At 41.5% G+C, this 13,943-nt stretch overlaps 1 protein-coding gene across 5 annotated transcripts in view; it reads right to left on the minus strand.

Annotated features, from left to right (window-relative positions):
* The window catches only part of LOC129862366 (thromboxane-A synthase-like), a 288,038-nt gene that overhangs the window by 32,091 nt on the left and 242,004 nt on the right, over positions 1-13,943 (minus strand). For all 5 annotated transcript variants that reach the window (XM_055933920.1, XM_055933924.1, XM_055933921.1 and 2 more), the window contains 4 exons: positions 10,782-10,870; positions 10,371-10,519; positions 10,095-10,222; positions 9,606-9,956 (listed from right to left, as the gene is read on the minus strand). In XM_055933920.1, the coding sequence (XP_055789895.1) occupies positions 9,606-9,956; positions 10,095-10,222; positions 10,371-10,519; positions 10,782-10,870 (717 nt within the window). The remainder of the gene's footprint in view (positions 1-9,605; positions 9,957-10,094; positions 10,223-10,370; positions 10,520-10,781; positions 10,871-13,943) is intronic.

The raw sequence follows: 13,943 nt of genomic DNA on the forward strand, positions 1-13,943 counted from the left end.
CTTTCTCTCTGCCTCTGATGGTTATTAAATACAAAGCAGCCCAGTGTAATGACTGGATTCATCAGAACAGCACCTGGATATTTTATTCTCTACATGGAGGATGATAGATTCATGACATAGAGGTTGTGATGGCAGGTTACAGGCCATACCACACTCAGAGAAGTAATGATACAGTAACATGCTTTTACAAAGGAGAGCTTGGATTGCGGAGGTGTCCAGTACAGCAATACACACACGGTTAGATATTACTGCACTGTTGGAGCTAGGAACACCAGCATTTGACTACACCCGCAACAACATCTGCTAAATATGTGTATGTGACCAATAACATTAGATTTGATTTTGATTTACTCTATCTATGAAAGACCTCAGACTATGGAAGTGTGCTCACTTCTACGTTCCATAAAAAATGTAAAATCAAATATATATTCTGTAGTATATTGTAAATAACTGTTTGGAAGAATAAGAAACTGTAAGGCTATCATTGCCAGGAGAGGCACCACAGGAAAGACAGACTAAACCTCCATATGATCTACAGCTCACAGACTGGCATAAGAGTGATCTCGCCCTCATTACGCAAGCTGAACACAATATTTTGTGAGGACAAACAGAGAGAAAAAGAGAGAGGAGAGAAAGACTGAGAGAAAGATAGAAAGAGAGGGAGAGAGACTACCCCACCGCCACAGCTGTAGAGAGCGTGCTCCTGTCTGTTTTTCACTATTCCACAGGGCAGTTGGGAAAGAGGGGTATTTAACGATGGCAGCCTCGTGACAGCTGTTAACATTCAGCACACATCAGTTAGAGAGAGAGAGAGAGAGAGCAGCCACGGCAGAATTATTGAAAACATTTTGTCTTCCAGAACAACAACTCCCTTACATCCTGATTTTTGAATGGTACTGTTTTTGTTTATTGTATGTACCAAACTGTTATACTGCAAGTCAGCTTTCAGCTGCCAATGTATACAGTAATAACACTATAGGACTGACTATACTAACTATATACTATATAGTCCAGTAATAAATAAGGAACCCCTTTTTAATTATCATTTAATCTGACTATTCTCTCATTGATTTAATTTACTTATTTCAGCAATTTGAGAAATAAGGAACCCCTTTTTAATTATCATTTAATCTGACTATTCTCTCATTGATTTAATTTACTTATTTCAGCAATTTGAGTTTGGGTTTTCAGTATAGTTGTTTACTGTTGGTGGGGCATATTATACTGTTTTAGTCCCGTGTAGCTCAGTTGGCAGAGCATGATGCTTGCAGAGCCAGGGTAGTGGGTTCAATTCCCACGGGGGACCAGCATGAAAAAAGTATTAAAATCTATGAACTCACTACTGTAAGGCTCTGGATAAGAGCGTCTGCTAAATGTTAAATTATTTAATGTCACTCCTAAATCACTATGATAAATAAAATAGTTTTTCTTCATTGTATTTTTTTACCCCCTTTTTCTCTGCAATTTTGTGATTATGATCTTGTCCCATTTCTGCAACTCCCCATTAGGCTCGGGAGAGGCGAAGGTCAAGTCATGTGCTTTCTGAAACATGACCCGCCAAGCCACGCTTCTTAACACCCGCTCGCTTAACCCAGAAGCACCAATGTGTCGGCGGAAACACTGTTCAACTGATGACCTAGTCAGCCTGCAGGCACCTGACCTGCCACAGGTGTCGCTAGAGCATAATGAGCCAAGTAAAGCCCCCCCTGGCCAAACCCTCCCCTAACCTGGACAGCGCTGGGCCAATTGTGCACTGTCATATGGGACTCCCAGTCACAGCCGGTTGTGACACGGCCTGGGATTGAACCTCAGGCTGTAGTGATGCCGCAACAGTGCAATGTAGTGCCTTAGACTGCTACGCCACTCGGGAGGCCCCCTTGTAGTTTTAACAGAGCTGAGATTCACTTTGAAGTGTAAAGTGTAGGAATAGCCTTCAGGTGAAATCAGTCATTGATACAGACATGGTGGCGTAGCAGTAAGATCGTAATGCTGTGAACCAATAAGTTGTGAGTTTAAATCCCAGGACATGTTAAATAATAATTACTGTATAGGTAAAATTAGTTTTTTATGGGAAGAATGTTTCTTTGTGACCGTCATGTGACGTCCCCGGGACAAACCGGAAACTAGACAAAAACCTCCAGGGGACCATGACACAACGACCCAAGACCGTTCAGGGGACCATGAAACAACATCACAAGAAAGTCCTAAAAACATCCCCGGGACAAACCGGGAACAAGACAAAACCTCCATAGGACCATGACACAACGCCCTGACGACTTTAGGCGACCATTTTGTGATGTTCAATAGAGATGACCCTATGGACGTGGGCTGGACGGATATATGACTGGGAAGAGGCCTGACGGCCTGACGTTAGTGCTGAGACCCATGATTGGCCCCTGTAGAACACACACACACACACACACACACACACACACACACACACACACACACACACACACACACACACACACACACACACACACACACACACACACACACACACACACACACACACACACACACACACACACACACACACACACACACTTCAATCCTCTCTGTCTTTACTGGTCACTCACATGTGAGATTATAACCTGAATCTTCACACAAAAAGCCCTCCTTCAATCAGCACTGTGTGCAACAAGCATTCAACACAAGCTGGTACAGAAATCTGAAGGTCCAGATTCCTATCAGTTTTATTTTACCCTGTGCCCTCTTACACAATGATTCTCCCTCCCTCTCCATCTCTTTCTTTCTCCACCTTCCCTTTATCTATTTTCTTGCTCTAAATATAAACCTTTCTTGACCCCACCCTCTCTCTGTCTCGCTCTCTCCATCTTTCTCTCACCCAGTGCAAGGTCTTGGTGATGGGGAGTGAGAGGCTCTGTGCTTCCCTTCCCTACTTCCCTACTCAAAGCCCGCTCTCTTATCTTTTCCTTCCCTTCATCCCTCTTCACTCTCTCCCTCCCCCCACAGAATCAAGAGGGCAGCAGCTTTCTAAAATCTGAACAATGACCCATGGGAGGAAGGGAAGGAGGGAAGAGTGTTAAGTTGGGATGGAGAGAGGGAAAGAGCATTCATACAGCTCTACACACAGCCTGGCCCTCATTTCATCCTGTCCAAAGGAATAGAAAGAGAATAGAAGAGGCAATGAGAGGACATCCCCTCTCAGAGAAAGGTCTATCTGAGGCCCCTTCTCCCAGGCAGGATGTAGATTAATAATTTAAACAGGAAAGGTAAGCTGCTGCTGCGACAGACCGCTACGGCTTCTGCTCTGACTAGCACACACTGGGCCTGGCAGATCAGCTCTGTATGCTGTGTGTGCAGGAGCATTGGCATCTCTCTCTCTCTCTCTCTCTCTCTCTCTCTCTCTCTCTCTCTCTCTCTCTCTCGTCCTCTCTCTCTCTCTCTCCTCTCTCTCTCTCTCTCTCTCTCTCCTCTCTCTCTCTCTCTCTCTATCTCCTCTCTCCTCTCTCTCTCACTCTCTCTCTCTCTCTCTCTCTCTCTCTCTCTCTCTCTCTCTCTCCTCTCTCTCTCCTCTCTCTCTCTCTCTCTCTCTCTCTCTCTCTCTCTCTCTCTCTCTCTCTCTCTCTCTCTCTCTCTCTCTCTCTCTCTCTCTCTCTCTTTATATATATATATACTATATATATATATATATATATATATATATATATATATATATATATATTTGTCACATGCGTTGTAAAAAACAAGTGTAGACTGACAGTGACTGTAGCCTATGTCTGAGATATACAGATGTAAGATCTTAATTTGATCACCCTGCTGTTGCAGGAAATGACCTGCACAGCAGGAAATGCAAACGTTTAGTCTACTCAAGGTTTAAAAAGGCTTCTAAAGTTTGTTTACTGAACAAAAATATAAACAATTTTACTGAGTTACAGTTTATATAAGGAAATCAGGAAAATTGGAAATCAGTTGGACGTACTGACAAATTCTCTAAAATTACGTTGGAAGCGGCTTATGGTAGAGAAATTAACATTCAATTCTCTGGCAACAGCTTTGGTGGATTCGAAGCAAAAATTAGAACCATTGATAGGCTACTTAGTTTAAATTCCTTACACTTACATTTGCGACCATGACCATGCAGGCCAATTGCACAATCTCTCAAAACTTTAGACATCTGTGGCATTGTGTTGTGTGACAAAACTGCACATTTAAACATTTCTGGGATTTTTTATTTCAGCTCATGAAACTTGGGACCAACACTTACATGTTGCGTTTATATTTTTGTTCAGTGTAATTTCCACTTCAAAATGTTAGACTTGATTTGCCCAAATGTACCACTCCCTTTAAAATCCTGCATCTGTACACAATAGAGTTTGTGCGAAATTAGTTCAGACAGCATGAGTGATGTTTTGACCTTTGACCTGCACTTTGGGCAGAGGCTCAGAAGAATCTCAAAGACACCTCTTCCTGCCAGGCCTGGCATCGTGCTATAGGATTACAGCAGCTCTTAGTGCTTCATAGCAAACAGGCCTTACCTCTGCAACACCCATAGAGGCCAGCACCAACCAAAAATAGTCACAGGGAACAAAAAGGAGAGGCGCCCTGAATAACTCATCACCTTTTAACTTAAAAGGAAAACTGCACCCCAAAACAACAGTTTGGTATTTGTGTCATTAGTCCATTGTTGATATATAGTATACCCAAAATGTTTTGCAACTCAGCAATCAAGTTAAGATATTTAACATTCAAAATACAAAATATTTATGTATTTTTCGTTATATAGCTTGAATGCTGACATGCAAAACATTTTGGAACTATATCAACAATGAAGTAATTAAAAAATTACCAAAAGATTTTGGGTGGAATTTTCCTTTAAACTATAGATGACAAGCTCCCTATTATACCTATAGTAACACTGAACCCTGTACCCCCACTCTCTTCCTCTTTACACTCTCACTCCCTTTCTTCCTCTCTCTCACTCTCTATTCTTTCATTCTCTCTCTTCCCTCCCTCCCCCTCCCTCCCCCCCTGAAGACCTTTGCCAACAGACAGACAGTGCGGAGGGGAGGGGAGCAACGCAGCAAAGCAGGGGCAGCCCAGGCTGAAACAGGTCATTTAAGATATGTTGGTCTCTCCTCCTTTTCCATCAAGAGTCTTAACACCTTCTGCATGTCATTAGGGGCCTTGCTTTGCTTCAACTTATTCTGTAATTTAGGGAGATAAGAATGGCAAATGAATGAAGGGAGCCCCTGAATGTGGTAACACAACAGTAGAGAGGGAGAGAGAGAGAGAGAGAGAGAAAGGAGAGGGAGAAAGAAAGAGAAGGAGAGAGAAATACGTGCAGCTAGTGACACATTTGCAAGTTTGGCTCTAGCCTGAGTGGCAGAGTCAGAAGAAACAACATGGCTCTTCTCAGGAAGAGAGCGAGATGAGATGATTGAGTCACCGAAGTGTCTCTGCTGGAGGCTCGGCTAGCTTAGCCCGCCTTCTGCCAGCTCCTACAGACACAACCGGAACACACGTGAGATGAATTATGGCTAACAACTCAATCCACAGAACATGCTTGTGAATGAAAATGACAATTAGAATGAATTACCAAAAAACAATTATAATCGATGGAACATGTCTACGATTTTGTAATGACCAGGATAAGCTGCAGATTATTTGAAATAATTAAAGAGTGTGTGGATCTTTCAATGTGTGCGGTTCTGTTTTCAATACCATGCATTGTAACAGTATACAGTTGAAGTCAGAAGTTTACATACACCTTAGCCAAATACATTTAAACTCAGTTTTTCACAATTCCTGACATTTAATCCAAGTAAAAATTCCCTGTTTTAGGCCAGTTAGGAACACCACTTTATTTTTAGAATGTGAAATGTCAGAATAATAGAAGAGAGCATGATTTATTTCAGATTTTACATACACTTAAATAGTATTTGGTAGCATTGCCTTTAAATTGTTCAACTTGGGTCAAACATTTTGGGTAGCCTTACACAAGCTTCCCACAATAAGTTGGGTGAATTGTGGCCCATTCCTCCTGACAGAGCTGGTGTAACTGAGTCAGGATTGTAGGCCTCCTTGCTCGAACAAGCTTTTTCAGTTATGCCCACAAATTTTCCATCGGATTGAGGTCAGGGCTTTGTGATGGCCACTCCAATTGCTCGACTTTGTTGTCCTTAAGCCATTTTGCCACAACTTTGGAAGTATGCTTGGGGTCATTGTCCATTTGGAAGACTCATTTGCGACCAAGATTTAGCTTCCTGACTGATGTCTTGAGATGTTGCTTCAATATATCCACAACATTAACCGTCCTCTTGATGCCATCTATTTTGTGAAGTGCACCAGTCCCTCCTCCAGTAAAGCACCCCCACAACATGATGCTGCCACCCCCATGTTTCACGGTTGGGATGGTGTTCTTCGGCTTGCAAACCTCCCCCTTTTTCCTCCAAACATAACGATGGTCATTATGGCCAAACAGTTCTATTTTTGTTTCATCAGACCAGAGGACATGTCTCCAAAAGTACGATCTTTGTCCCCATGTGCAGTTGCAAACAGCAGTCTGGCTTTTTTATGGCAGTTTTAAGCAGTGGTTTCTTCCTTGCTGAGTGGCCTTTCAGGTTATTGTTGTTTCCTCCAGCATCTTAACAAGGTCCTTTGCTGTTGTTCTGGGATTGATTTGCACTTTTCGCACCAAACTACCTTCACCTCTAAGAGACAGAACGCGTCTCCTTCCTGAGCGGTATGACGGCTGCGTGGTCCCATGATGTTTATACTTGCGTACTATTGTTTGTACAGATGAACGTGGTACCTTCAGGCGTTTGGAAATTGCTCCAAAGGATGAACCAGACTTGTGGAGGTTTACAATTATTTTCTGAGGTCTTGGCTGATATCTTTTGATTTTACGATGATGTCAAGCAAAGAGGCACTGGGTTTGAAGGTAGGCCTCGAAATACATCCACAGGTACACCTCCAATTGACTCAAATGATGTCAATTAGCCTATCAGAAGCTTCTAAATCCATTACATCATTTTCTGGAATTTTCCAAGCTGTTTAAAGGCATAGTCAACTTAAGTATATGTAAACTTCTGACCCACTGGAATTGTGAATTATAAGTGAAATAATCTGTCTGTAAACAATTGTTGTAAAAATGACTTGTGTCATGCACAAAGTAGATGTCCTAACCGACTTGCCAAAACTATAATTTGTTAACAAGACATTTTTGAGTGGTTGAAAAACTAGTTTTAATGACTCCAACCTAAGTGTATGTAAATTTCCGACTTCAACTGACACTATCATTCAAAATGCTTTCAGGAGCGGACAACCTTGTGGTAGCAGCTAAAAACACCACACAGTCAGTCTCTTTCACTGTACTGAAAGGCAGTGGGTTGAGTTAGCTGTGATGAGCACGGCAGGAGAAGTGAGAGAGAGAAAAACTGGCCTTCACACTATAGTCAGCTGCCAGATGTCTGGTCAAATGTAGATCAAGCTAGCCTATAAAAGAGTTTATGTCCACAGGTATTACTGTGTATCTGATCAAGTTCCCAAAGTTACACTAACATTTATTCACCCCGACTGTTGAAAATCCCCATTTCCTTCACCAGCTAGCTACATACAGCTCACTAGCCCTCTGTAGAGATGTGTATTAACGCTGCCATAACCTGAGTTCTTCGGCTCTACGTTATTGTAACATTTCTCGTATGATGTTGTGAAAACCTGCTTCTGATCCAGACGCCTTAAAAAGGTTCAGGAGAGTGTAACATTTTGATGTAGGTGAGTCCAGAGTGCAGAGTCCAGAGCAATCAATCTTATAGTAGCAGAGGACTTTCAAAATGCTGCAATAAACAGTAGAGTTGTTGACAACAGTGTCGTTAATAGACTGTAATTATCAGTGGTGAAGCCTTTCAGTAAAACTACCCTTAAGACAAATGATATCCAGTCCCATCAGCAGACAGCACTCTTCATCTCAGCTCCTTCATTACAGTAGGCTATGTAACAGTAAATACTAGATCTTGTTGCGGTGCTTTGAAGGCTACTCAGTAGACTACAATTCAGTGCTCTATTTCAGAGAGGCAAGTCAGAGACCAAAAGGATAAAAGTCCACTGCAGAAAATGTGCAATGAGAAAATAAATAACACCAAGATATAAAAAAGGGACATAAAACAGTGAGGAAGTGAGCACTGATGCATTTTGATCAGGAAATAAAACACCAGAAGGCAAACAGGCAGAGTTAGTTAGTTTACACTAAGAGCTCTCTTTGTAGACACTTCCTCCCCTGTGAGTTGAAGGATTGAGAATTGGAGAGCAGAGAGCGGCGTATCGGCACGACGTAGAACGGGGGAAGAGGACATGAAAGAATGAAATAGTGTCTGACTCCAGACTCTCCAGTCTGTGCGTTTGATCCTGTCTTCTGGTCTGCTGTCTGCTCCACTCTTCTCTGTTCTCCACTGCTCTGGCCTTGGTCAGGGTATTAGGATGCAGGAAGAGAGACGGGAGAGTGGAGGATCTAACAAGGCCATTGCTGTGTCCGAAATGGCACCCTATTCCATATATTGTGCACTACTTTGACCACAGCCCTATGGACCCTAGGGAATAGGGTGCCATTTTGGACATATCCATGGCCTTGTTAGATCCTCCACTCCCCTGTCAAACTGTTTCTCTCCACTATTAGACCAGTGTTATGCTGCAGAGTTGATCGTGGCTGTGACAACAGTGTGTGTGTGTGTGTGTGTGTGTGTGTGTGTGTGTGCGTGCGTGCGTGCGAACATGCGTGTGTGCGTGCCTGTGTGTGTGTGTGTGTGTGTGTGTGTGTGTGTGTGTGTGTGTGTGTGTGTGTGTGTGTGTGTGTGTGTGTGTGTGTGTGTGTGTGTGTGTGTGTGTGTGTGTGTGTGTGTGTGTGTGTGTGTGTGTTTGCGCTGCAACCAAGTCTTCATCTGGATGCAAGACAAAGAGCAGTTTTTATCCTTAGTGAATGCAGTGAAAGCTTGGGTGCTGTCTGGGTTCTTTATTTCGCAATATAGTGACAGCACACATCAAACTGCAGGTCGCTGTGACCCCAGAGAAACAGATTGAAAATCCTCATTCTTAAAAATGTCAACCCACCCCTCCCTCTCTGCCCATCCCCCCAGTCTCTCTCATTTATTTTTGTTCCAGCCAGGGCCCATCACTGTCTGTCTTTCACACTCATCACCTCTGCTGGCCTGCGGAGTGGCAGACTGGTACTGCTGCAGAGATGGACTTATTACAGCTGAGGTGGAGTTGATATAGGACTGGGTCTCTTGGTCATAAATCCCTGCAAAATGACTGTATGTTATGCTGTGCTGCTGAAGCCCACAATACCAGATTGGGGTCAATTTCATTTCAATTGTCAATTCAGGAAGTAAAGTGACATTCAGAAAACTGGAATTGGAATTTCATTTTACTTCCTGAATTGACTGAATTGAAATGGAATTGACCTCAACTCTGTACAGTCTCACCATCAGGTGGAGCCGACAGTGTGGACCATTTACATAATCTGGTTTGGATCCTATTAGTATCAATAGACCATCATGGCAAACATACTGTCACAAACAATGAGGGCAATTATAGGTGATTGTGAACATAAGGTGCATACAGGGAAGCCAGAGGCCCGTACTCACATATCTGGTGAAGAAGTCATCCACCTCAGCCTGCAGTTTGCTCTGACACTCTGGGTGAAGAGCCAGGAGGTAGCAGGTAAAGGCTAGGGTGTTGCTACTGGTCTCATACCCCGCCAAGAAGAACACAAACGCCTGGCCCACTATCTCATCATCCGACATCATCCTCTTCTGGGTCTGAACCGAGCGCCTGTTGGGTGACTCATGGCTGACGTCAACATTTTCTTGCTGGTTTGTGTGAGTGTGTCTGGGGGCCAGCTCATCTGCATGGTTGACCACGTCAAAGTGCTCCAGCGACACACACTCCTTGCTGCTCCGCGTGTCCAGCATCAGCTGTAGGAAGTCTCGCCGCCGCTACATACAGAGAAACACACACACACACACAGGTAGATCAAGATCAGAGAAGAGGAGGACAGGAGACATTACAAGTCCTTTATTATTTCATATATTTTCCCATCTTTACAAAGGATAGGTAGGCTGCTATAGTAATACCTCTTCAACTGGCTGCTCATCTCTCTGTCTGATGATCTTCTGAATGCAGTTGATGAAGAAGTTGTTCATCTCATCCCTCCTCTTGTTGGGGAGGACCCGGGCCAGAGGAATCAGGAATGGAAAAGCAACTGAAGACAAAATATAGTCTTTGTCACTCCATTTTTGGCATCAACTATGGAATGCAGCAGTATTTGAATTGGACAATTCGACAAATTAGGAAGACTTTAAATTGCTGATGAGTTAGTTGGCCTCAGGGCATGGCTCCACCGTACTCACTGAAGACGAACATGATGGGTGTGAAGAAGGAGAAAGAGAAGAACTTCTGGGCGTGGTGGACGAACGGGTCATCTGGGTCCTTCTGAGAGTCCACCTGAGTGCCAAATGCAACGCTGGCTATCACATCCATGGTGAAACAGCCAAAACACCTGAGGAGAGAGAGAACAAACCCAGTCAACACAATATGGTATGTATGTACTGAATACCATACATAGAGAGCTTTTATACAATGATAATACAGCATCCACCTGAGAATTTACCACTAGAATAACAGATCTGAGGCTGTCTGTAGACATTTGAATTTGTCATCTTTTTGTTAGGAAAATTACAGGATAACTATTGTATAGCCGAATGACTGAGAAGTCCTTCAGTTACAGTATAATGAACCTCGATATACTGTAGTTGCAGTACCTGTGAATGTCAAAGCTCTCTCCAGACTCAGCATGACAATTGAGGTTGGTGAGCAGGGTGTCAGTAGCAGTGTTGATCAGAGGACCCATCTGCATGGGGATAGAGACAGAGAAACACTCTCATCTAGATTCCGATATGAAAATGGGGTCGCGGGAGAATTTCCAAAAACCTGGTAAAATAAATAATATATACAGTACCAGTCAAAAGTTTGGACACACCTACTCATTTAAGGGTTTTTATTTATTTAGACTATTTTCTACATTGTAGAATAATAGTGAAGACATCAAAACTATGAAATAACACATGGAATCATGTAGTAACCAATAAAGTGATTTGTAAACACATCAAAATATATTTAACATTTTAAATTCTTCAAAGACCTACTCCCTCTTATCAATGTTTAAGTAGACCTACTCCCTCTTATCAATGTTTAAGCAGACCTACTCCTTCTTATCAATGTTTAAGTAGGCTTACTCCCTCTTATCAATGTTTAAGTAGACCTACTCCCTCTTATCAATGTTTAAGTAGACCTACTCCCTCTTATCAATGTTTAAGTAGACCTACTCCTTCTTATCAATGTTTAAGTAGACCTACTCCCTCTTATCAATGTTTAAGTAGACCTACTCCCTCTTATCAATGTTTAAGTAGACCTACTCCCTCTTATCAATGTTTAAGTAGACCTACTCCCTCTTATCAATGTTTAAGTAGACCTACTCCCTCTTATCAATGTTTAAGTAGACCTACTCCCTCTTATCAATGTTTAAGTAGACCTACTCCCTCTTATCAATGTTTAAGTAGACCTACTCCCTCTTATCAATGTTTAAGTAGTCCTACTCCTTCTTATCAATGTTTAAGTAGACCTACTCCCTCTTATCAATGTTTAAGTAGACCTACTCCCTCTTATCAATGTTTAAGTAGGCCTACTTCCTCTTATCAATGTTTAAGTAGGCTTACTCCCTCTTATCAATGTTTAAGTAGGCTTACTCCCTCTTATCAATGTTTAAGTAGACCTACTCCCTCTTATCAATGTTTAAGTAGACCTACTCCCTCTTATCAATGTTTAAGTAGACCTACTCTTATCAATGTTTAAGTAGACCACTCCCTCTTATCAATGTTTAAGTAGACCTACTCCTTCTTATCAATGTTTAAGTAGACCTACTCCCTCTTATCAATGTTTAAGTAGACCTACTCCTTCTTATCAATATTTAAGTAGACCTACTCCCTCTTATCAATGTTTAAGTAGACCTACTCCCTCTTATCAATGTTTAAGTAGACCTACTCCCTCTTATCAATGTTTAAGTAGACCTACTCCCTCTTATCAATGTTTAAGTAGACCTACTCCCTCTTATCAATGTTTAAGTAGACCTACTCCCTCTTATCAATGTTTAAGTAGACCTACTCCTTCTTATCAATGTTTAAGTAGGCCTACTCCCTCTTATCAATGTTTAAGTAGACCTACTCCCTCTTATCAATGTTTAAGTAGACCCACTCCTTCTTATCAATGTTTAAGTAGACCTACTCCCTCTTATTAATGTTTAAGTAGGCCTACTCCATCTTATCAATGTTTAAGCAGACCTACTCCCTCTTATCAATGTTTAAGAAGACCTACTCCCTCTTATCAATGTTTAAGTAGACCTACTCCCTCTTATCAATGTTTAAGTAGACCTACTCCCTCTTATCAATGTTTAAGTAGACCTACTCCTTCTTATCAATGTTTAAGTAGACCTACTCCCTCTTATCAATGTTTAAGTAGGCTTACTCCCTCTTATCAATGTATAAGTAGACCAACTCCCTTATATCAATGTTTAAGTAGACCTACTCCCTCTTATCAATGTTTAAGTAGACCTACTCCTTCTTATCAATGTTTAAGTAGACCTACTCCCTCTTATCAATGTTTAAGTAGACCTACACCCTCTTATCAATGTTTAAGTAGGCCTACTCCCTCTTATCAATGTTTAAGTAGACCTACTCCTTCTTATCAATGTTTAAGTAGGCTTACTCCCTCTTATCAATGTTTAAGTAGACCTACTCCCTCTTATTAATGTTTAAGTAGGCCTACTCCCTCTTATCAATGTTTAAGTAGACCTACTCCCTCTTATCAATGTTTAAGTAGACCTACTCCCTCTTATCAATGTTTAAGTAGACCTACTCCCTCTTATCAATGTTTAAGTAGACCTACTCCCTCTTATCAATGTTTAAGTAGACCTACTCCTTCTTATCAATGTTTAAGTAGACCTACTCCCTCTTATCAATGTTTAAGTAGACCTACACCCTCTTATCAATGTTTAAGTAGGCCTACTCCCTCTTATCAATGTTTAAGTAGACCTACTCCCTCTTATTAATGTTTAAGTAGGCCTACTCCCTCTTATCAATGTTTAAGCAGACCTACTCCCTCTTATCAATGTTTAAGAAGACCTACTCCCTCTTATCAATGTTTAAGTAGACCTACTCCTTCTTATCAATGTTTTAGTAGGTCTACTCCCTCTTATCAATGTTTAAGTAGACCTACTCCCTCTTATCAATGTTTAAGTAGACCTACTCTTATCAATGTTTAAGTAGACCTACTCTTATCAATGTTTAAGTAGACCTACTCTTATGTATGTTTAAGTAGACCTACTCCTTCTTATCAATGTTTAAGTAGACCTACTCCCTCTTATCAATGTTTAAGTAGACCTACTCTTATCAATGTTTAAGTAGACCTACTCCCTCTTATCAATGTTTAAGTAGACCTACTCCTTCTTATCAATGTTTAAGTAGACCTACTCCCTCTTATCAATGTTTAAGTAGACCTACTCCTTCTTATCAATGTTTAAGTAGACCTACTTTTATCAATGATTAAGTAGACCTACTCCCTCTTATCAATGTTTAAGTAGACCTACTCCTTCTTATCAATGTTTAAGTAGACCTACTCCCTCTTATCAATGTTTAAGTAGACCTACTCCTTCTTATCAATGTTTAAGTAGACCTACTCCCTCTTATCAATGTTTAAGTAGACCTACTCCCTCTTATCAATGTTTAAGTAGACCTACTCCCTCTTATCAATGTTTAAGTAGACCTACTCCCTCTTATCAATGTTTAAGTAGATCTACTCCTTCTTATCAATGTTTAAGTAGACCTACTCCTTCTTATCAATGTTTAAGTAGACCTACTTCCTCTTATCAA

This window comes from Salvelinus fontinalis, chromosome 9 (assembly GCF_029448725.1).
Source record: "Salvelinus fontinalis isolate EN_2023a chromosome 9, ASM2944872v1, whole genome shotgun sequence".
Lineage (NCBI taxonomy): Eukaryota > Metazoa > Chordata > Actinopteri > Salmoniformes > Salmonidae > Salvelinus > Salvelinus fontinalis.